At 48.8% G+C, this 25,361-nt stretch overlaps 1 protein-coding gene across 2 annotated transcripts in view; it reads left to right on the top strand.

Moving 5' to 3' along the window:
- The first annotated feature begins 11,800 nt into the window (after window positions 1–11,800).
- LOC119406252 (uncharacterized) overlaps window positions 11,801–25,361 on the top strand; it is a 73,268-nt gene continuing 59,707 nt past the window's right edge. For both annotated transcript variants that reach the window (XM_037672984.2, XM_037672982.2), the window contains exon 1: window positions 11,801–12,109. In XM_037672984.2, the coding sequence (XP_037528912.1) occupies window positions 11,839–12,109 (271 nt within the window). In that variant the 5' untranslated portion in view covers window positions 11,801–11,838. The remainder of the gene's footprint in view (window positions 12,110–25,361) is intronic.

The following is a 25,361-nucleotide window of genomic DNA, read 5'->3' as shown; positions in this document are numbered from 1 at the left end:
TTTTTTAACCCACGTGGGTTTTTCTTGCAGGTTTGTGCTACAAACCGGTCGATGCCGAGTTTTTTCTTTCATAGTGCATATGAACGGGCGCATGATAGTTGCACCGAGCACCACAAAAAAATTGCAGCATGGATGAGTTCCGCGAATGAAAGCTTCTGGGTAATCTTATCACACATGTAGATTTGAGACAAACTGATGCAAAGCGTATTTTTCACGCCGCGGAGCGTCTGGGAACAAAGCGTACAGTGCGGCGCGCACCGAGCACTGCCAGTACAATTTGCGTATTTGCGTCACGATATCATCGCTCGGTGGTTCCGCGGCGACTGCAGATGCGGCACCTTGCGATTTCTCTGGCTTTCCGGCGCGCGCGCACTTGAAGCGAGTGAACGAGCAGGCCGGCAGGTAAACAAGGATGCGCGTGCGCAATGCGTGCTCTAGAGCTTCGCAAGCAGCCGTGAGAAGGCGCCTCGGTGCTGTCTGCCATGCGCTCCCGTGGTCCGTAGTATTTTGACCGCCGCTGTATACATGGCCAGCATGTCATCTTAAATGTATTCGGAAAAAAATAGTGCCGGTTTCTTGCATTGAAAACAGTGAATTGCTAGAATATTTCGGAGAGAAAAATATTTTTGATCACGTGGGAGCCTTCCGAATTTCGCAGAATATCGTCTGAGTGTTGTTTGTCAGAAAAATTATCCTGAGAGTCTCGTCTTTTGTTTTAATGGAAAGCTCGGGAAATTTCGACCACCCGAGGTTCTTTAACGTGCACCTAAATAAGTACACGGGCCTCAAATAAGCTTTTTCGCCTCCATCGAAAATGCAGCCGCCGCAGCCGGGATTCGATCCCGCTGCTTTAGGGTCAGCAGTCGAGCACCATAACCACTAGACCACCACGGCGGGTAAGGCTCGGTGCTGGGACCGCCTTTGTTCATTATTCACATAAATGACATAGCAGAAATTATCGGCGACACTCCAGTTAAACTTGGAATGTATGCAGACGACCGTGTCATCTATAACTATCTCTAACGCTCAGGTTGCGCTGAATAATGTTTTTTCATTGTTTTGTAACTGGAGTGAAACCTGGCACATGACTGCAGGAACGACTTTTTCAAACAAGAAACAGCCCCTTGATTTTACATGTGTGGCGACACACTGCGCACAAACCGACGCAGCCTCCGCCTCGTCATTCGCTAGCCCGGCGTGACACGGCTGCATGCTACACCACGTCTTCGATAAGAGACAGCGGCACCGCAGCGTCACCGGAGGCTTACGTCATCGACGGTGGCTTTAAAACCAAGCTGCCAAGCTCGGAAGTTATCATTCCGTCGCTACCCGACTGAGCGCAGCGTCGGTATGTTCGCCCCGCTGCTGCTACTTCGTTAATAAACAGTCGTTACGTTTTATGTTGGGACGCATCGTTCCATCGACACGGCATGACAGTGTCAGTCTAACATGAGTTACGGATAGAACATACGGGCTCAGGCCTACGCAAAAACCCGTCCGGGTAATGTAGTTTTCACGGCGGGCCCGGGCCGGGCCCAGACATTTATCTCCGGGCTTAGGATCGGGCCCGGGTTTGAGGTGGCCTGCTCGGGCTCGGGCCGGGCTTTGACTTTACTCAGTTCCTATGTTTGTTCCACATACGTTGTGCATACATATATGCTCCACACATTTTATCTCGAAAAAAAAAAACGCTTTTTTTTGTGTGGGGTAAGCTATTTGGACAAGTTTTATGAGGGACAACTTGTTTTGCTCCCTGCGCATGGGGCTGCTTGATTTATCTGAAAGCGGCGAGCTAAAAGTAAATAGGCCAGCAGGCGCTTATAGAGTCAACATCTCACTATTTTGTACTTTATTAATTCTGTTCGCTATGATATCCTAAATGTTATTTTGTAATCACAGTAATAAATGTAATACAATAAATTTAGATCGGAAGAGCGACCCCAGAGCGGGGCAACGTTCTCCAAAGTTCCACTAAAACGAAAGGTCTGCGCGGAGTCTCGTTACACAGAATCACCATAAAGACATTCTTTTATTGCGATTATATGGACACTCTGGGCTGATTTTTGCCGTCGCCGTCATGCCCCGGATATGTATATGTATGTATATATAAACAAAACCAACAAAGAAAAATAAATCCGAAGAAAAACCCAGATTCGTAACTGCGACCCCTCGCTCGCCGCTTTAAACAACTCGGCCACGCGCCACCTAAATATCTGCGGAACAGGGGCGTAGCCAAGGGGGGTTCAAACCCCCCCCCCAAATTTTTGCAATTTTTCTTGCGTATATGTACACGCGCACATACATATGCACGCACGAACATACATAAAGTATGGTTGAACCCCCCCGAAAAAAAATTCTGGCTGCGCCTCTGCTGCGGAATAATAACGGTGAGCTGTTTATTTACACCATTTAACGCTTGCGATATCCACATCTAGGAGGTGCTTCCGCGTGTGTAGTATCACCCAGGAGATTGCCTGCAGGGTGCGCATTAAAGCAATTGATGATAGATTTTGCTTCTGTTTGAAAATTGCCCTTGAGACGCGCACTAGAAAGTGGCTCATTTCTGTACCCACACGCGATGTGGAACGCCGGGTAAACTATGCGTCGAACGCCACTGCGCGGCAGGAGACGCGGAGGGGCCACTCCACGCGCCGCAGTTTTCAAGAAAAGAAAAAATAGGCAGTTTTCGAATAGCGTACGCAAAGCTTTGCGTTGGCCTTTCGCGCAACTCTACATGCGTCGTACGCTAACCGCTTGCGGGCTGCCGTTAACTGACGGAAATAGCGGGCCGCAAACGCCAACGCTAACTTAGCGTACGCTATTCGAAAACTGCCTAAAGGCCCGAACACACGTACGCGTTGCAGCGCGTCAACGCGTGACTTTTTGACGCGGCGTCGCGCCCTCTCCCTATGGGGAGAGAGGGCGCGCTTCTACGCGAAGCTGCGCGCCCTCCCTCTCCATCCGCCTCGTGCATCGGTATGGTGGCGCCACCGCTCGGCTCCCCTGGTGACTAGCGAGGAGAAAGGAAGATGTGCCCTCTCCCAACCCCCCATAGGATCCCATGCATTTTGAATCAAGTTTGCGATTTCGTTGCGCAAAAACAAACTAGCGCCATCTCTCGACAATCCGCCACACCGACGACGCAACACGTCCTCTTGCTTCCACCGACTGGCCATGCTCCAAGCTAACTCCTCTCTCCACTTTCTTTTATTTCTTTCGGTGGCCGTGAGAGCGCGCGCTGTGCACTGTGCTGTGTTGAGGAGCGATTGAGAAAAATGGGAGAGGAGCGTTGGGCTAGGAAAGTTTTCAGCTACTTGTACATGAAGAATGTTGATACTAAATGGAGGAAGCGAACTCGAAAATTGTCACGCAAGTATTTAGACAACAGCAGAATACCAAGCCAAAAGGAAACATCGGTTAAGAAGAAGGTGAAGGAAGCAGAGAGGGACATGTGGAAAATGGGGATGCTTACGAAATCATCACTGGAGACCTACCGAACTTTCAAGCAGGAAATTGCAAAAGAAAAGATCTACGATAATTCTCGGGGTAGTTCTCTGCTGTTTGAGGCCAGGACGGGAGTATTGCGGACCAAGACGTACCGAGCCAAATACGAAGGCATAGACACGTTATGTAGTGCGTGTGGAGAGGAGGAGGAAACGGCTGAACATTTGATAATGTTCTGTAAAGGGCTTCACCCTACAGTCCAAGATAATGGCGCGGAATATTTCAAAGCATTGGGGTTTAGGGACAGTGAAGGCAAAATAGACTTTAAACGAGTAGAAATAACCAGGCCCGTAACTAGGGGGGGGTTGAGGGGGTTCTGACCCCCCCCGAAATTTTTTTGATGCTTTAACTTTTCGGGTGATACTAAAATATTTACACGCCTTCACAGCGACCACCAGCTGCCAAAGTTACACTGCAACTTTCCTGGCATTGCTTCCCTCTTCTTCCTTTCTTCAAACCTACCCTTTTACCAGAACACCTCAGCGCTCCCTCCCCCGCACGCGCACCTGCCCTATTTGTACAGCTTTGCACTTTGCCCTCGTGTTCCTTCGAGTCTTTTTTTTTTTTTTTCGTCTTTCACCCCGTAGCAGCTCCTTTATCGATTCCAGATGCTTTCCTTGTCCATTGCCGCTGGAGAAGTTATCCATCTGTGCGGACCGCACGTGTCGGCTTTGGGTTCCTACGAAAAGCGCATCTCCTTCTGTGAAGGTAAACAGTTCGACAGCAACGGCAACACCAACACGACGTGCGCAAATTTGCCAGGGAACGAAACCCCTAAGCGGAAAAACTCAGCGGCGCATTCCGAGGACGCAGGCTGCAGGGTAAACTTTTCTCAAACTGTAGTCCTCGCCACCGAAACGAATCATCGAAGATGACATCTACTGAAAGACTGGCATATCCGAGCAACTTCGAACAACCTTAACCACACGCAAGGAAATCTACCTCTTCTGTACACAGAAGGTATATGCACCTCCCTACAAAGCGCACAAAGCGAGGATACAGCCGGCACACAATCCGGCACCAGCGGTCAACTTTCACAGGAGAGAAAAAACGCCGCCAAGCTGGGCTGTGCGCGGGAGTACAGAGGCTGACGTCACAGCCTACAAAGTGCATTTTTGGGGGGTCACGGCTATTTAATTAGCGCAGCCCAGAGAGAATTATGCAGGCACCCAGGGAGCCGTCTGTGAAAAGGTGACTTTTTCACAGGAATGGAGCAACACCTCCTTTCTGGACTGTACCACGGGAGTGCAAATGTCTCGGCAGTGCATTCTTGGGGGTTCACGTATATTAAGGGGAGTATGCAGTGCCCATGGAGTCTTCTGTGAAAGGTCTTTAAGTAGCGTTAATCCAGTTTGCTGCAGCTGGAGTACAATAATGGGCCTGCATGCACACCAGCTGTAGCGGCGTTCAGAAAACACATGCGCCACGCGGGAGCCGGCGCGTTCATCACACTTCTACATTCTAGCCACTGTAAAGTGGATAAGAGAGGAAGAAAACATCGCCCGCCGTTCACGCCAGGCAGTCGAAGCAGTCGCAAACGTCTTTTTGGAGCCACTGGCCACTTCTGTGTGCGTGCACAGGATTGCGGCAGCAAAATGAAAAGACACTCTGCAACAACGAAGCATAGGAGTCTTGCGTCTTACTTCAAGAAAGTTCGAACCGATGAAGCGGACGGAGAAGAACCGCCTCCTTCGAAGAATAAAACTTCGCCCTCCTCAGCACTGGTGGAAAGCCAAGCGCGTCCGAACTTCTCTAGCGACTCAGAAGAATGCACCGGTTTATATGAATCACCTGAGAACGAACACAAGCAGGACACCCATGCGCCGCCGGGAAATGATGGTGGCCGCAGTGCAACTCCAAGTGACCTTTGTTCTACAGTCAACGCTGGGCAAAGTGACGCCTTTACCACTGGGCAATGCCCAAGGAAGGTGAGTGGCATGGCACCTACACATTCTGGTTCGCCTCCCCTCACACGTCTCTGATCTCTTCACTGTCTCTGCTTACGTACGGAACGACCTAACCTGCTGCCATTCCCGTCACCGACTTCGCGCTGGCGACGCTAGAGTGGCAGCTTGTAACACATACATACCGTTTTTGTACCGCGGTTACATTGTGTTACTTCATCAGGAGCCGTTGGTCGCGGTGTCCCCGGCTTTGGTGGTGCTATTGTCCAAACTTATTTCTTGCTTTAACCAGAATTTGAGGTTGACATACCAATTTCTTTATTTGGGTACAAATAATTGAAAAGTACCATCGAATTATTACAAGTAAGCGATGTACTTGTTTTATTCACGAAAATAAGCCAGTATAAATCTTAAAAAATGGCAGCCGTTCTACACGCAAACCCCCCCCGAAAAAAATTCCTGGGTACGGCCCTGGAAATAACCAGGAGGAGGCTAACCGATTGGTGGCTACAATCAAGGCACGAGTGAATTCAATCCTTCAATACATAGTGATAGTACTTAACTTTGTGGCTAGGTGGCGTGAGCCGCCGCCCGATCTAAAGGGCACAGCCGTATACATCCATCCATCCATCCATGTAGCGTACCCGACAAGACCGGCTGGGCTCGTCGCGTCTTCCTTGAACGTTGCAACGTTAATATTGTGTTAAGGCGGTGGCCACACGTCGGACGACGAGCCCTGATTTCGTTCAGCTGCCATCTCATCAACGGCAATGTTTCAGACGCCTCAGTTGTGTACTTTTGTCCGTTGGTTGCGGGACAAGATGGCCTCCTGCAAGACCGCGTTTTTCCAAGTCAGCTGTGTGCGTAGTTCTCGGCGTCGTAGAAGTTTGATGACGCGAGGACGTCAACTGGTGCTACATCGTGGGAACCGCTGAAGTGACTGCAAGCTTGACGACATTGTGCCAGAATATTCTAGCGTACTGTACGCGCACGATTGTGCTACACTTAAAATACCGCGCTTGGCCTCGAGCGTCAACCTGGTACGCCTGTGTGCAACAGGCGTGTTGTTATCGTTGTTGCGTCGGTTAATATTGAATTGCAATTGGAATACCGTTTTGGCAAAGGTAAGTGAAGCTGTAAGTAGTTGTTCTGCTATATGCTCGCTACCCCACGAACATTACTTCTAGAATCGCATTTTATTTTGAGCTGCACGTACCAAAGGAGAATCTAGCATACGAGATACATTGCACGCGTGCGCATTTCCTATATAAATCTGAGTAATGCCACGCGTGCGCATTTCCTGTATAAGTCTGAGTAATACCATGCTCAATTTAAAGCGCATGTGTTAGAGGATTGTGGCTTCAGTGGTGAAAGTGATTAGATATTCCGAAATATGTGATTGCAATGCAGTTATTACTTTCTCATATGTTAATACGGTCTGTGAACAAAAAAAAAAAACGCTGTGTGAATGTTTGTTGGTCATTTGCTACAGTACTTTCACGCATTATTATGCAGCTGTGTGACGGCTGTTAAAACGTTCAGCAAGTTAGATTTTGGTTTTCTTGGCCTAGTTGAGTGCTACGAGTGTTGGGCGAAGATAAAATCGCGTGTCTTTTGTGCGTTTCTTAAGCAGGCATACAGCCGTAATAGTCATTGTTGTACTGTTTGGGGTGTTCAATAAAACAAGAATGCTGTTTTGTACTGCAACAATTTTTATTTCATCTGTGTTAACAGATCACGCAAACAACTTGGACACATGCACGTAAGAAACGTACGCAGTGCATCGCGCGCACGCATTAAAAAACGGGCCTGTCATTTTGAAACAAATAATATAGAACAATGGACGTAACAGACGGCATGGTTGTCTAGTGGAGCAGCGTCGGCAGTACAAATATCAAACCAGAATGAAACATGAATAGAAAAACGGAGAGTAACAGGCGCTTTACCCACGGCTTCTCTGAGCCGCGCAGATCCACCTATCGCCACCGTCCGCCGTTGGTGGCGCCACCAGTACCACTGAAAGCAGCAGCGCACGAGGCGGATAGGGAGAGGCGCGTCGCCGCGTCAAAAAGTCACGCGTTGACGCGCTGCAACGCGTACGTGTGTTCGGGCCTTATCTAAGAGCGTTGCGCTGTAGCGCGCCGCTCAAACACGAATAAGAACTGGGACAGTTGTTAGTTCGCGCTCGTCCTGTATACCTTTGCGTTCTTTTCGAGCGTCCTTCGTTGTGTTTGAGCAGTGCAGCGTGCTGCAGTTGTCGAGCTGTTACCGTTGTTAGTTCATGGCCATCCTGTGCGCATGCATTTCGTGAGTCGTTTGCGGTTGGTGGGCGTGCTGCAAGTATCGAGCTGCCTGGTGTTCTTCTTGCGGCTTTGTAATTTGTTGCTATCGCATTCACTGCTTCGGCTTTGCGGCGAAACTGTGACTTTTTCCGTGCCTCCGTCACAGCTCCCAGTGATCATGTGTCGCGACATGGTCATGTAAAGCCTGATTTGTGTGTCCACACTGTTAGCGTCCGAGCTTTCATCATGTTCCGCTACATGATGCGAGAGCTACATGATACTGCCGCAACAGCTTTGTTAAATAATGTGTGGGGGCAAAGTACATTTGCTTGACGAAAAATCTGGCTTGCAAAAAGACAGTTTCGAATTCCGTGCCGCGTGATATCCCTTTACCACGAACCATATGTGCATACAATAAGTAAGCGCCGGGAAACTTATTCACGCCTTTATTACCAAATTGGACCGATCGAACCCAGAAAATATATGGATAATCTCTTCGTCCACCTCCTGCCAGTCCTACCTACCCGCGTAGTCCAATCGAGACATTGTACCGCTACAACATCGTTAGCAAGGCATACATCATTATAATATGAAAAAAAAAAGAGAACAGTACACAAACCGTACATGCCATACACTGCTGAAAGGAGAAGCCCTCAAAGAGGAGTTTTCATTGAAGACGACATTCGGGAACAAGCGAAGCGAAGGGACGAGCTTTCTGCCGAGGTCCGCGAGACGTCCGGTGTCTGAGAACAACGCCTTCACAATTGGCAAGGCAGACTTCGTGCGAGAAACTGACGCAACAGCGCATTACAGCCGGAATCCCTTGACAATGACTTTTCGCACAATAACATGTCAAGAAATGACCAGCTCTTCATTAAAACATTTCTTTTTCTCTCACTCTGGGCGTGTTGGTATACCATGGTTACAATTCTTAGCAGCGTAACAACCAAGAGGTGTGTGATATACGGAAAGAATGCTATCGCAAATAGTCTTTTTTTTTTTTCTTCTTCCTTTCGTCTGTTGATACACGTATTTCGAGACGTACACGTGGTGCACGGTCATAATTTTTATTTAGGTTAGCGTATTTACAACGAAAATAATAAATTTGGCTTTCTTCCTCTATTTCACTTGCTGTGACCAGGTGCTATCCTGAAGACAGGTGCTACATATCCAAAAGGGCGCACGAATAACCGTCCATCGCAGTATGTCCGGTCAACTGTTACCACAGTGAGGCCCTTTTGTACAAGGAATTACCGTAGACTAAAGCATACTTCCTCGCGTAGCATGCGCCAACAAAACATATATTTGCTACTTAAAACGCCTTGCTGTCGATTCCGTGTTCGGGCACCACCACCTAGATGATTGGCTCGGGCCCCAGTCGGGCCGCGCCGCGGGCCGGGTAGGTGAAATTTTTTCACGGGTTCGGGCCGGGCCCGGGTCTCGCTTTGAGTCACCGGGTCGGGTTCGGGTAAACTTTGTGGAGATAGGTTTAGCACAAAGCTTATCCTACGAGGCGACCGTGAAGGGACGCGACGTTCTCTACTGCCGCAGCGAACACAGACGCTACGGCCGGGTTCGTCGACTCCGGCACGGCGCAGAAAAGGCACTCGAGGCAGGATGTCAACAAACAACACGGGTTTATTAACCCAAGATGCAGCACAGTACGACAGTCACGGGCTTGCAGGCCGTAAAGGGAACTCCGCAAGACCGATCGAGTACGCTTGCCAGCGGCGCTACGACTATCACACAAAGGGCAGCAGTCGAGCACACGAACGAGAAGCCGCCTGCTAGAGCAGCGCGTCAACCTCTCGTGCTAGCCAGAGAGCATCTCACGCGGGCAAGCCCGCGCCAGACAGAAGCGAGCTCAAGGGGGAAGGGGGTTGTCACTGGCGGCCAATGAGGACAGGCGTTGCGCAGTGACGTAAGCTAGTTTGGGGGCGTGAGCATGCGAGCATGTCGAGGCATGCCCGGACGCGTGCCCGCGCGCCCGGAAGCTGACGCATGGCTCGCACCAGACAAAGGGCCTGGCGCCGCCGCCGTGGTCGCCATACTGCCGATTAACGGCGTTTCCCGGCGCTCGAGCCGCGCGGGGCCAACACGCGCGCTAGCTGGGGAACGAGGCGCCAAAGGGAAGGGCGCGCTCGATTCCCACAACTTCAACGGCCCAGGCCGAGAATCACGGTCTGTGCAGTGTTCTAGTTACGGAGACTAAGTACATCGGTGTCATAGGCGTGCGTACGGGGGAGGGAGGGGGGGGGGGGTCAAAGTCTGCCCTATACTTTGACGTAACAGGTTGGGGGCGGGCGCTGCGATGAAATTTCGCCCCCCCCCCCCCTGAAGGGAAACCCCGCGCAGCTTATGATCGGTGTAACTCTAACAACAAATTTAAGATGGCACTGGCACGTCGAAATAATGTGTAATAAGACTCTTCGAAAACATTGCTATCTCCGACGCACATTAAGCAACTCGACAAAAGACTGCAAACCGTCAGCGTACTATAGGACCATACATGAATATGCGTCTGTCGTTTGGTCACCTCACCACAAACGACATAGCTATATGTTAGAATCTGCTAAAAAGAAAAAAAGAAAAGGTTCATTTTTGGTCGTTGCAGCCTCTCGAACATCGGCGCACTTGTGATCGTGTCATCCTCCTGCATCCGATAGTTCGCAGCTGCTCGAGTGCTCTGGCGCCCGTTTCTATTGTTGCAGCTTCTGTAGGCCGCAATCGACGATTTGATCCCCTGAATATTATGCCCTAGCTTCAGGTCTATTCTTCATTATTTTAAGTTTTCCTTTTTTCCGGTGGAAGTTATGGAGCGTACTTGATGGCACACACTCGGTGCTGAGCAATTAAAAAAAGAATTGCGTTATCATGTATTTTGTTGAATTGTATTTGTTCAATGTGTTGAACATCTGTACTCCCTCTTGCTAATTCTGAGAAACTGAGGGCCGTATTTGTATATAATAATAATAATCAGGGGCGTAGCCAAGGGGGGGGGGTGCTCAAAACCCCCCGAAAATTTTCAATTTTGCTTGCGTATATATACAAGCACACATAAAAACGCACGCACGAAGATACATAAAGTATTGTTGAACCCCTCCCCGCCCTCCCCCCGAAAAAAATTCTGGCTACGCCCATAATAATAATAATAATAATAATAATAATAATAATAATAATAATAATAATAATAATAATAATGCATTGTATTCTGGTAGATAGAAAGGTAAACATCTTGATAGCGCTGCCTGTCTGGTCGGGCTTTATTAGTGAAGTGGAGTGTGAGATAACTGCAACCAAATCTCCGACCAATTTTGGTTGGAGATATCTCACACCCTATTTCTGGAATATACCATGCTAATGAAACGACAGCGCCAGCTTGACAATGTTTGCATCATGTCATTTGTGTAATTCATGTTGCGATGCAGACGACATGGATATCACGAATATTCATGTCGTCACCTCTCGTTTATGTCCGTCATACACGCACGTCATTTGATGCACATTTTAATGTACAGCAAGGTAATGAAACGCACGTCACTTGATGCACATTTTAATATACAGCAAGGTAATGAAACGGCCGCATGACTTACGTCACGTCACGGTGGTCATCGCCATGATGTACGTGATATGCAAGTCATGATCTACAGTTCATGTTGGTCATGCAATGTCACATCATGCAAATCTCAGTTTAAGAGTTAATGGAAGCGCCGCGAGAGCACGAAAACTGTGTGATGTGTATCACGACGTACGTGACATGATTTTCATGTTACCACCTGTCGTTAATGCTCTTCATACGCTCTTGTTATGCCATGGCAATTTAGGTATATGTCAAGTCAATGAAACGGCCGCGCGAGCATTAGGGCGTAGTCCGCTGGATAGATACGCTCAAAATGTCTTTGTTTCGCAAAAATAAATGCTCCGCATTTAACAGCTAACGTCACTGCCACGTGTGTTGGTGAAGCGAAAACTCACCGGACGAGGGCAACGCACGGCGCCACACACCGCGTCGCCGCAGCGAACGGCCGCAAGCCGCGCTTCGACCGACCGGTCACGTGACGCACCGCGGCGACGTGCCCGCCGTAAGCCCGCCGGAGACTCGTCCTGCACCCGGCGGCAAGCCGTGCGCCGCAACTACAGTTCGCAACATGATCGCTCTCGTGACGCAATCGCCAACGCCTGCTCCGCTAATTCTAGTGCCGCAGCAGCAGCAGCAGCAGCAACGTGCAGTAGCATCAACGACAGGCGACGAAGCTCGACGCCGACGCCGCCGCAGGGACGATGCGTTCCCCGTTGAGGAGTTCGTGGAGGCCGTGCAGCAGCACCGCTTCCTTTATGACCGCAACGAGCCGGACTTCAAGAACGTCGCCATGAAAGAGGCCATGTGGGAAGCCATCGGTCAGCAGTTCGGACTATCCGGTAAGGCTTTTCTCATACGGCGAAATGCCATTGCGGCGCTTTTCTTCTTTCCGGCGAACCCTTCTTCCGCCGCTCGCTCGCCCGCCCGCAACGCCCCCTGGGCGCGGCAACTTCAAATCACCTCTCGCGGAAACTAACTTGGCTGGCAAGCATAGCAGCGCGGGACACGGGCACGCTAGGCACTCGACTGGTATTTTTGTTCGCGGTGGTAAGCAGATTAAACGGAGCTGTATTGATTTTAAGTGAGGCACTCACAGCGTTATCTAGCTCAAAGGTCGTGTAGTCAGTATAACCAATATTTCACAGTCGCAGACACGCTGACAGCGAAACGCACTCGGAAAAAAGAAAAAACAACACGTTGAGATGTCCATCTCGTGACTGGCTACGCGTGTTTTTTCGAGTCCTACTTTGACATGGTGACTGATTATGATAACGACTGCACGGATCTTCACGATCAATAACGAGAAGTTTATTCACGTCTCAGTGACCGTCACATTTTTTTTCTTTCTTGAACATGAGACGTTGGCAATCACTCTCACGCCGCTTCACTAGCACCCAGTGAAACTGACACAGCAGTGGCACACCGACGTGGGGGGGGGGGGGGGGGGGGAGTTGTAACCCCGCCTCCTGAGGCCGACCTGACCCCCCCCCCCCCCCTCCGTAACTGCTTCACGGTCATTGCCACCGGGAATCCAACGTACACGTTCAGGGGGCCTTGTTGACGTTGCCATTTCAATTCAAGAGGTGGTTTCAGGTCTAATTTCCCTTATTTACTCTAGAAATGTGTTGTATTCACTCAGCTACTCCTAAACAGAGAGAGCGCAAACCGCAAGTTCTGTGACTTTGTGTTCACTTCCAGTGAAGCAGTTTTGGACGAATAAAGAGAAGATGCTTTCACGGGTCGTCAGTTTGACCCCTCTTCTTCTCTTGCCCCCTCTGATTACTGCAATAGAGCAAGGAGATATTTCGGAATCTTCGAAACAAGCTGCAATTTATTTGATTCTCGGGGGAAGTCTAAAAGGGGCCGTGTACAATGATAATGCGCCGCGTGACTTAGCCACAGACGTCGGTGCACAGTGCATGTGACATCAAAAAGTGTTACGTATAGCAACCCATCCAGGTGTGTACGCAGTGCTACATATATGTCCAGAACAGGAGTTCGCAGTGTTGTTTACATTTTATAACGTTATTATCCGGTTCACACCTGCACACATGCAAATTATACTTGGTTCACTGGGACGCTTCTAATGCAATTAGAGATTAAGATATCAAGTGCTTAATACCATTGAATTGTCGGTGTCACATGGCTTGGTTTAATGGCACAAATGGCGCGACGACCAAGTTGCGCAACAAATATATGTTGGTTTTGCCTCGAATGTGCAACTTTTTGAAATTCTACGTCATAAAACAGATTTTGTAGAAATAACAAGCGTTTTCATGCACATTCAATGCCTTACTCGCTATGGAAACGAAACTCGTTCTAGCAGTGTGAGAACGCATCGCCCGTCTATTCTCATGGTCAGCGCGTCGCCACCGACTGCCAGTCATAACACTTTCTCTTAATCCTTCATATTATAGTGAACACGAATTGTGTCCGTCACGGAGCACCTTTTTTTCCCCCTTTAAATAGTCAATAATGTACGCTCTCATTGCCGACAAACACTCTTTTTTCATCATAGATGGGTTCTACAAAACACAAAATGAGAATGAAGGCACTCATTCGACGAAAATGCCCTTTATATTTAAGGTCTTACCAATTAGCGCCACTTTTGACGTGCAAAGGGGGCCTAACATGATTCAAATTGGCAGGACCGAGTCAAGGTGACTATCGATCCTTCAAAACGAAAGAAAGAGAGGGAGAGAGAAAAGCACTTCGGCCCTTCCGGATGCATATGGTGCGAATATTCTTTTTCTTGCCTTATCACAATGCATTAAGTTTGCTAAATATGTAAACTTTCTCATAAATCTTTCAATATTTGGAACCCTGTGCCCACGTCTGTCGCCATCGCAAATATAACAATGAAACACATCGAGGAACAAGCTCTTAATTCATTGCAACCGCAGACAAAAATCTTTCTCAGATACGTCTCAACGACTGTCACTCGAGCGTCAGGAGATCATAATCATAATTATCCTCTCATCTAAATTTTTCGAACGAGTATTCCGTTAACCTTTGAAACAGAAGACTCCCTGTCGTTTCTGGATGTTCTCGTAACCTGAAAATAAAACTGTGCTAACACATCTACACAAGTCGATATTTTCAGTTCACTTCAGACCTCCCGAATATCCGCAATACATCAGTAGTTAAGATATTAATGCGAAGAGCCGGAACGCACTGCAGCACACAACCTGAAGAAAGTAAAACAACAAAAGCGCGATATATTCAGGAAACTCGCCAAGAACGGCTACCCAAAAGCTTTTATTCAGAAAGCAATTCACTCGCAAAAACACAACGACGCAAGCTGTGAAATCCACAGCAACAGCCCTCCCCCCCCCCCCCCCCCCCCCAATGAACACCACCACAGGAATACGTACATCACTCTCCTCTATCCGTGGGGCCAGCGAAACGATCGCCCGTTTCCGCGGAAGGCTGAGTCGTAACTCGTCGAAAAACGGAACTTCATTTTAGCAGTGCACTCTGGCCTAGAGTAATTCTGATGCATTCCCGTCTGGCGCCTCACGCTGCAGCATCATGGTGTGGCTGAGCCAGGTGACACCGCGAATGGCCCGTCCGTTTGCGCCATGCACACGTGCAGTCCGAAACGGGAGGGATAAAGCCCAGGCCGAAGCCAGTTCGAAACCGCAAACGGCGCCGCGCGCGCGTCCTCAAACCACATGTTCGAAAAGCCGCCGGTGTAATAGGGAGCCGAAAAAAGAACGAAGAAGAAACGGTCTTGTTGACGTCCCACCCCTCCGAGCGTGTGGCCCGCAGCCGACGATGGGGACGGGTGGTTCGTGAAAATGTTTTCAGCATTACGAGCACAATAGCGCATTCCCTGCCTTCTCCAAAAGACTGGCCACCGGAAGAGCGAACCCGAGGCATCTTCAACAAAACTGCTTGTACTGGCTGCGACGCCAGCTGCATCAGCGGAACTGAGAACCTGTAAGAAGGACGGCAAAGACGTGCACAATTTTGCAAAGACGCAGACCGCCGAATTAATTTTCTAGAAACTGTAGTCCTCGCAGCTGAAACCAGTTACCGGAAATGAATGCTGGCAGATCCAAGCGACCCCCATCGTGAACCACGCTGAAGGCAACCTGCACGTAGCGTCTTCGCTTTTCCCTTCGCAGAGCGTAAGGAAAAAGATGTCTGCGTACAGCCTCACACCGGCACTCCAAGTATCCCCCTTTCCCCGTGTCTCACCTCGACACATCCACACGCAAAAGGAGCTCAAAGGAGCTCACCCCCTTTTACTCTTCAACTCATTTCCACCGGTCAAGCCCTAGCACTCCTCTGTTCTTTTGCTGACGAGCACCGTCTGACTCACCCTTTCATACCCTCCGAACAAGAAAAGATGCCCTCTCGTTTGTCTCCCTCCCTCGAACTCTCAAGAAGGAACCGTATGGATTCCGAAATGTAGGGACAATGCTCATTCAATGTTCCAAAGAGGGCTCGGCGGCGCTTCGAAACAAGTGTTTCCTGTTTGCTTCGGGGCTTGCGTTTTGTGCAGGCAAATGGTGTCGCCAGAGGGGTGGTCGTGCATTTTTTCTCAACTTTGTTGACAGTGGACGGACGAGGAGCATTGGAGCGGCGAGAAGAAAGGCGACCTCGTGCGCGGCTCGTTTGTCAAAGCGACCGCAAACGCCGCAGGCCGTACAGCACGAGCACATGACGATATTAGTGTAAGCACATACACTGTGGTTCCTGCATTTCTGAGCAAGCCTTGGAGCAACTAGTGTGTGCGTCGCCAGCCATGCCGCAGTACTGCACGCATGCAGGGACCCCAAGCAAGCACGAATGCTATGCGAAATCCATACGTTGCGAAGGTGGGAGGAGTAGAAGACGTGGCAGAGTGAGTAAATGTTTTGAAGGCCGTGCGACAAGAAAAAAAGGGCTTTGGAAAGTGCGAAAGATATATTGGGGTGCCACGTTTTCTTTTTTTTTTTCAGTAGACAACTCTCGCTCTCTCACTTTTTACCACTTCTTTTTTGTATGTTGTACATCGGACGGAAGCTACGACGTTCAGTTCGCTTGCTAGAACTTGCTTCTGTGTCTGCTGCGTGAGTCTGCGTCGACAGTGAGCTACCACACCACAGGCATCTCGCTGAAACGCCAGTCGAACACGATCCTCACCTACTTCCAGACAAAGATTCCGTTTTCCAATTCAAGAGACGCAGCAACAACACCAGAATGCCCGATTACGGCCAAAAAGGAACCGATGGCTCAGCACATATCGCCTTCAGATGCGTCAATCGATCAGTCACTTATCAGAGGGTACTTCAGTCGTCAAACCCGTGCACGCGAATGACATGGCAAATCGGTAAGCGTGGCTACAACGCAGTTTATCCGGGAGATGAGAATTGTACTGTACATGTGCTGCACTGAGCTGTGCATACTGTTTATATAATCAATACCACCAAGTTTATAATCAATATTTACGATGCACTTTCAGATTTGTAGTTTGGCGAGGCTCGAAGGAAGTATAATATAGGACGTCTACTCGCATTATGCACAAAATTCTCAGTTGCTGAGCTTTTCAACTGCTAAAGTTGCCGATGGGGCTTGTTTGTATGACATTTCCTCATTTCTGTGGTTGTCGGACACAAAACACAATAAATGGAACACAAGAAAGGCACACGGCGCCGGGTGTCGTGTGCCTTTCTTGCGTCCGATTTGTTTGCGCGACCCTCAGCCGGCCGGCACGTCAGCACCCTTATCACTACATTGAGCTGAAAAATTTACGAAAACAAGTATTTACCAGACATCTTTGCTGGAACTATATTACGCGTTGGTTAATTCAATTTGCCGTTTATTTTCTACAATGCACTGCTTCGCTGAACGGTTTCTTGGCCCTCTCAAGTTTTTTCAATATCTTGCTGCAAAACGCTGAAAGATCATCATCATCACGTCTGATATTATTATTATTATTATTATTATTATTATTATTATTATTATTATTATTATTATTATTATTATTATTATTATTATTATTATTATTATTATTATTTGGCATCACATATTTTATTTGTCGTTGCATTCCTGTAGTCTTCTCAGAATTTCAACCCCCCCCCAGAGAAATACTGGGTGCGCTAATGGGACACAGCAATAGTGCAACTCTACGTCAATTTTGGCTGACTACAAAAGGGACAAGAGCGTTTAAAGTCAGAGTATGCAGTCCAGCCTAATGCGCTCTAATAGGATGATTAGAAGAACAGAAACCTGTGGTGCGATCTTGTACGCATTCCAAATAAACACGGAGGCGTGGCGTTACATCCAGCCGCACGCGAATGGCCCATTTGAACCGCGACAGACGTCACCGCTCTGCATTGACCAATCGCGTGCGGTCACGTGCGGCTGGTTGTCATGCCACGCCTCCGTGTTTATTTTGTAACGCGTACAAGATCGCACCACTGAGCTAGTTGGTACGTATTCATGTTAAAGGGACTGTCTACCGTCCTTCACCGGTTTCCTGTTTTGTACCGCAATAGAAAGCGTACCGTCTGAAGTGTCCAACTTTGCAGTGGTTTCTCTGGAAAGTGAGTAGAAAATTTTAAAACATGAATTTTTCGATCTGCGTTCGGTCTTCTTCCATTGGCGTGAAACATGCCCACAACACTGGTTTGTGGACGCGATGATGATTGTAGTGCCAGTAAAAATTAAAACCGAAAGCACATGTGATTTCTGTAGGATTACTTTATTTTCGCTGAACACTACTGTAATCAATGTAACAGTCGTTTTCAGCGCGCTAGCGGGTAAATAAAGCCTTATTATACGATTACAGAACACTCGTTTTGCTGTAATCGCAGTCTATGCGTTTATTTTAGCACCGCTGCCGTAATCCAAGCCAAGTCGATTCATCAAAAAGAGACAATAAATGCGCGCCTTCACAGCGCAGCACATGTGAGACATCCTAACAACAACACAGCGGCACAGTACGACCAGCGCAGAGAGCCGCATGGCATAGCGCATGAGTTGAAGCAAACGAAATCGAAGACGGCGCCGCGAGCAGCGCCACCGGGCGTCTTTTTGGATGCGTGAGAAAAAAAAAGCAAAAAAATTACTGTCTGACGCAACCGAAAGGTGCCTCAAGGCGTAAAATGCAATTTCAAGATATACTTGTTTGTTTTTAAGCAAAATGAGTCTACCGCGAGGATTTATTGTCATACCAGTAGATTGAACCACATCGCCATTGGGTGACGCTAGCGGTCATTCTTTCACGATCTGCAACACCAAATTAAAAATAAAATGCCTTTTTTATGGGTTAAAAGCATGCTCGTTGCCGCGGATGTGACGAACGATCTTCTTATTTTGACCACAATCAGAAAAATTTTTCGGAGCGGTAGACAGTCCCTTGCAAACACGGACACAAGAGGGAAGTCACCACAAATGCCGACTAACAGCTGAAAAAGGTGCAGAGACAAATATCTGCGCATGCCCAGGCAAGAAGCTATCAATTCAGTATAACAAATCAGGATTGCAACCACACGAAGGACAATGATAGGCCAAATGGTGAGCACGTGGCGGTTGAGGAGGAGCGTCGGTGCTCTTGCACCCTTGTGTTGATGCATCTCCCGCTCTGTCCAACACACACCTTACTGGAGGAGAAGAGCGCGAAAGACGAAAGACCAGGCAGAGAAAGACACATACAACAGCGCTGTCTGGTCTTTCGTCTTTCGCGCTGTTTCCCTCCAGTAACGTGTGTGTTGGACAGAGCGGGAGATGCATCAACACCAGCACAGGAGTGCATGACAGGACTCCATATTTGGAGTCAGCGCCCGTCCTGTGACGCGCTTCTTTCTCCTGTCCTCGTAAAAAGTGGCGCTGCAATCTTTCAAGTTAGAAAGTATTGCGAACTAGCCCCGCAGCGTGTTTTGTAAAGTCAAGACAAACAACTCGAATTCCGGTGTGCAAAGGTGGCTTCACGGCAGTGCTTCACAGCGATGCAGGAAACCTAGCTTTGCGGCAATACGCGGGGATCATTTTCAGAAAGTCTCCGGGAATCGTTGCTGGAGGTGCGGGTTATACGCGAGAAAATGCGGTATATGTTACAGGTTGAGTCGGAACGCAAACATAATGTCGTAACCATGCCACAGCGTTCCTGATTTCTTGTTTGTCCCGCCGTAACTGGTGTTACTAGTCTCGGTTTCGGTTGTAAGTCGACCCCGCCTCCCAACTTGGGATTTCAAATGTATATAAAATGGATCGACCTGCAATCGTGTAAATACGGTGCTTTGTTAATGACGAGATGCGGAAATATTTCTAAACTTTTGAGGGGCAGAAGAAACCGTATCAAGCTGATAACTACTGGAAACATGAAAAGGCACGGGAAAAGCGATACATATATGGCACAGCAGAGAATTTCCTGCTGTAAGTCCTGCGCACAGCACATGCCCCCACATCGTCTTTCTTGACCCTTTTGATAAGATCGTTGCAAGCTGTGATTGGCGTAGCCAGCCTTGTTCAACCCGGTAAGCCGACTTCTGATTGACCTGATGGTGACATGACTGTGTTCCTCCCTTTTCTATCATCTCGACATGGTTTGCTTCATGCGTGCGCAATATTTTGCACGACTGATACAGGCTGCATGTAAGAAACGTTTCTATCAAAAAATTATGGCAGCTTCGCACTAGCCTGAAGGAAGCTGGCTGGCCTTCCTCTCTGGTATTTCTTCTTTATGTCTTGCTCTAGCTGCTCTTCTTGGTGTCTGTTTCTTCTCTTTCTTTGTATCTCTTTCTTTCCCTTACTAGCTCTTTCTGTCTTATGTTTTTATTCCTCTCTTTTTCTTTATGTATATCTTTCTTTCTCTCCCTCTTTTGCACGTGTTCGTTTCACACTCGCACCCGCTGTACACGGCAGTGGGGCTTGCCCGATTCCTGTGGCGCATACCTACCTGAGGTGTTTTGCACGAGAGAATGAAGAAAGTAAAGTTTCTAGATTTTTCCCTGTTCTTTAGGGAAAAATCTAGGGACTTTAGAAGAAAGCGCTGGCCGGTTCATGATGATGATAGCTTTTTACGACTGAGCATAAGTTGCCGACAGCAGCTTCGCTGTTAAGGACTTCAGTTGAGCGTGTATTCTTCTCGTTCCTTGTGTATTCGTTGTCTTGCGCTGCCTTACCATGATTATGATTCATGAACGCTTAACGTGCCCACCTATCCGTTAGACAAAGCGCGCGGGTCATTACAGAGACGCTGTATGTGCATGTGGGGGGTGCAACTTTCACCGCAGCCCGTTGGACGAGTCCGAAACAAGACGAAATAAAGCGACTCAGCCGGCTTTCTGGGGCCAAAGTAAACAGGTCTTTGAATGAAACATCAAGGATGTCGCACGTGCACGGAGCACGTGCACGGAGCAAGCACGGAGCAAGGATGTCGCACGTGCACGCGCACGTGCACGGAGCAAGCCGTTTTTGCCTTTCCATTCCTCCCACTCACAACTGGTAAAAAGGTCACATTATCCGACACTGCCTCGATAACGCCCTAAAGGAATCCTGTTCCCATCTCCTGGGGACAAGCCTTCATTGCCAAAGAACTCGCCTGACGCAAGCAGGCTATCCCGATCACCTTGTTGTATCGGTTGCAGAATGCTTGCTCAAAAAACCACCTTCCACCGGCCGAAAAAAGTTTGCCGCTATACCGTATCTCCACAGGATATCCCACAACATAAAAAGGTGGGTGCTCGGGCGAACGTTGGCGTCGTGTTCACGGCCTCAAAGAAGTTGGCTAAACTTTGCAAAAGCAGCAACCCAGTTGCTCAAGGAAGGCTTGGCTGCAGTAAGAACCACAGGGAACGTTACGTGCCCTGCAAAGAAGGTGTTGTTTACCAGATCCCCGTATCGTGTGGTAAGCAATATGTAGGACAAACGGGGCGTTGTCTTAATGACAGGCTCAGGGAGCACTGCAACAATGTCAGGAAAGGCAGCGATGGCTTGTTAGCCACACACTGCAGCGCATGTGGTTGCGTTCCGCTTTTTGATAAGTCTTTTATTGTCCGTAGGCACGTTGACGAAACTACTCGTTTAATCATCGAATCAGCAACTATTCATAGGCTTGGCAAAGATTGTGTTAGTACCCCGTCACTATCATTGACTAACAAAGAACTGGTTTTCCTCGACGGTGCTGTACCTGCGCGTGCGTGAGTTTTTGGTTCTTCAGTGTATAAATATGTGTGATCCGGATTCAAATAAATCATTTGTTGAAAGTTAGCGCCTGTGTACGGGTTCTCCCTTCTTGTCCCGTCTTGATAATTCTGCGCTAAACACTTCAGAGCATGTCATGTATGTCATGTACAGCAAATGCATGTCATGTACAGCATGATTTACATTGTATTGGTGCGCTTCCGGCTGTTTCGTTAGCTGATGTATACCAAAATTGGTATGTCATGACATGAGTGCGTGACGAACATGAATGACAGATCACGCATTGTATTTACCATTGTATACGTTTCATTAGCATGGTATATACCATATTGTGCATGCATAACAAGCAAGCGATGTACAGGGAACAAGATGTCATGACATGAATGATTTCATTTGCCTCAAAGACAAACAAGGCGATGTATGCAGCTCTTTGCTGGCTGCTTCGCATTACACCAATTCCCACAGTGCGTGGGATCTGCCGGATTTTTTCATTGCGGAGCACTTTAGGGGCCCGGCCTGTCGGCTGATGATGATGAAAAACTTTATTATACGTATTGCTGAATGGGTGGAGTCCCTAGTCCGGGATCCCATTGGCTTGCGCCCCTGTCCTTGCGCGGGCCACCAGGGCCTCTTGGAGCCCCCGATCCGGGCTGGACAGTGCCGCCTCTCACCCATCTCTACTGAAATCCTTAAAGAAATCTGTTTTGGATGTGTTGCACTGGCACTGCCATGCCATGTGATAAAGTGTAGCTAGATTAGTGTTGCATAGCCTGCATGTTGGTGAGGGGTACTTGTCAGGGTCGAATTTGGAGAGTATGTGTGGGTTGGGATACTATAACGTTTGTAAGCGGCGCCAGGCTACCTGTGCGGCTTTACTGAGTTGAGGATGTGGTGGAGGATATTTCCTCTGCGCAAGCCTTTGGTTTTGTAATATTTCAGTGTATGTGGTCAGGTGGGCCGTCTGATCTGGAAGGGCTGGAGTCCCTACACTGAAGGTAGAGTCCCGGGGTAAGAGAGCTCGGGCGGAGGCATGAGTTAGCTCGTTGCCTCTGACTCCACAGTGGCCAGGTATCCATATGACTTGTTTCCAGTCTCCCTCAGTACGGCCTTCTGCTGCTTGTGAAAGTATTCTGCGTGCTAGAGGACTGATTTTGCCTTTAAGGTAGTTGCGATAAGCCGTCATTGAGTCCGTAAGGACGAAGGTTGACGCTGGGTTTCTGAGCGCGAGGGCGATAGCGACCTCCTCGATGCTTGTGACATCATCCTGTATGGTAGATACGCAGTCGACACATTGCCCCTGGTTGACTACTGCCACCGTGCACTGTCCTGTTTGTGACCGGGCGGCGTCCACGAAAAAGGCGCTCTCGTCATCTCAGTATTTATCATGGGCTTTGGCTCTGGCTTTGCGCCTATCTGCATGGAATATGGGGTTCATATTCCGAGGAAGAGGCTTGATCATGATGCCTGTCGGCCATAGAGCACTGCACGGGCCGATTTTTCCGGCCCGGGCCCGGCCCGGCCCGAAAACGCCATGCTCCAGCCCGCCCGAGCCCGGCCCGGTGTTCTTAAATGTGGCCCGTACCCGGCCCGGGCCCGAAAGGTTTGGGCCCGGCCCGGCCCGGCCCGGCCCGTTTCAGCTACTTATGCCTTGAGCATAAAGGAGACACTGTCCAAACTTTGGTGATTGTGAAGATACCTGCCGCACACCAGATATTATCTAGAGATTGTTTAAGGAACTTCTTTCAGTGTCACGACTTTCATTGGTACTGTGTATACTTTCAGTTAATTACGCCCGTAACGCTTTTGCGAAATAATTGCAGGGCAATATAAAATATAATTGGAGTCATGGCTGGCTGTTTTATGTACGCACGCAGTGCTAACCACACAATCTTATTTTTGCATTTGAAAGAACGACTACAAAATATAATACCTTCATAAAGTGGAGAAAAACGCATGGCAGAAATTTTTAGGTTGAGTCTACATCAACTGCATACGAGCTAGGGCTGTTGAGTAAAAGTAGCAAGTCTCCTGCAAACTTTATCTATTGCACAATGCAATGAAAAATTGGGGGACGCTTAAGCTTCGCTTTTAAGAGTTGAACGCGATAGCGATATCCTGCCACTAGTGCGCACTTCGAACACAACGAGTGTTTAACAGAATGCGCGCAATAAGGTGTGTGCCTTATGTAATGGGTAGCATGCTTTAAACCAGGAGCAATTAAGCGCGAGAACCTTTTTCGAAGCTGCGATGCACCCACTACGTGGTCTTAAGGGAATACGCGCAGTAATGTGTGTTTCTTTTGTAATGGGTGGCTGTCTTTAAGCCACCAAGTCGTTATGATATTGACGTGGTGCGACGCCCGATGGCAATGTATGCTTGTACCACGCAATAATAACTGCGATATTACATCTCGTACTGTGACACCTGTATACAGGACGCGTATTTTTGGGAAGCATAAAAGTTACTTTCGGTGCAGCTCCAAGCAGAGGCGTGGCTGTGTGGTAGAACACCTGCTTGCCACGCAGACGGCCTGGGTTCGATTCTCACTCGGGCCCAACATTTTTATTTTATTTGCAGCTTTTTCGATTTTTCGGTCACGGACAAGATGATGATTTTTCGCTCACAACCAACGGTGCCGGCGCCGACGCCGACGGCGGAATTTCTGCGATACGAGCTCTTTAACGCTATCGCGTTAAAACAAAACGTGCTCTAGCTGCTTCTGGGAGGAATACGCCAGGCTGGGCAGCGTTACATAAATTAAAGCTGTCGTGTTGACGCCTCGGCAGGCAACTGCACCCAACCTACACTACGTTTTCGCGTTCAAAACAACAAGGTTCTTTGTCCCACCCTTCTTCCCCGAGTCACCGCCACCGCCACTCGGGGAAACGAGTGTCTCTATGGTCTGGCGCATCACCACTAGTAATGGGAAAATCAACAACGGCGTTTGCCCTGGGTTAAGAGTCGCTCCGCATCTTGCACTTAAAATGCACGAAAAAGAGCTCACAAGTCGTGTTGACCAGTCTACGGGCATCCGATCGTAGCTGCATACTCGGAATGTTTCCCTAGATACCGCACATCTTATATACACTAATCTAGGCAGTTTACCGTTGCTTTCCTTACACGGTACCCAAGAACGTCTTTCACTCACTATAATGGCGGAAGCTTATATTAGGCGCTTCTTGAAATCCAGAGTAGCATACCGATGGAGCAAAATTGTAGACGTCTTGTACTGTGCAATTTCTGTGCACGCCAATCCACTCCAGGTGGTTTAAATTACCCGGAGCCCTCAACGACGGCGTCTCATATATAGCCTGGGTCGCTTCGGGAAGTTAAACCGCACAAAACAACAAAAACAAAGCCGCACAACGTACACACGCAATTATACCTATACGTATGAGACCCGGGCCTAATACGGGCCTGGCTCAGGCCCGAGCCCGACCCGAGCCCGAAGATCAAGGGCCCGAGCCCGGCCCGGGCCCGATCCAAGAACCCCTTACCCGGCTCGGCCCGGCCCGCGGGCCGGGCCGGGCCCGGGCTTTCGGGCCGGCCCGGGCCCGTGCAGTGCTTTAGTTCCACCTACTACGAACTGCTGTAGCGCGACTGAATTTATTTACTTGTTCATCTGGCTACGCCCCAACAAAAAGAAAGCCCGTATTCCTGCACGACGAGTTCAAATACCACTATGTGCACAGCTGCGTGCTCAAATATTCATCCGCATTTCTTATTCAGTTCTCCATGAAATGTAGGACAGTTCATAGGTTTATAGAGGAAATGTACGTGGCTGACAGCGCTTTAATTAGCTCTACGGAGACGTTTAACACGCGCACGCTTGTTTTGTAGCGTTAGCTACACTTGCCTAGCCAAAGCAGGTTTCGCGGGGGTCATCATGAGCAGTGCTGCGCATGCGCGCGCGACTCGCCGCTGCTGCTCCGCGCATTCGGCATGTTAGCCCGC

Source organism: Rhipicephalus sanguineus, chromosome 10 (assembly GCF_013339695.2).
Source record: "Rhipicephalus sanguineus isolate Rsan-2018 chromosome 10, BIME_Rsan_1.4, whole genome shotgun sequence".
Classification (NCBI taxonomy): Eukaryota; Metazoa; Arthropoda; class Arachnida; order Ixodida; family Ixodidae; genus Rhipicephalus; species Rhipicephalus sanguineus.
This window is presented reverse-complemented; position numbering and strand designations above follow the sequence as displayed.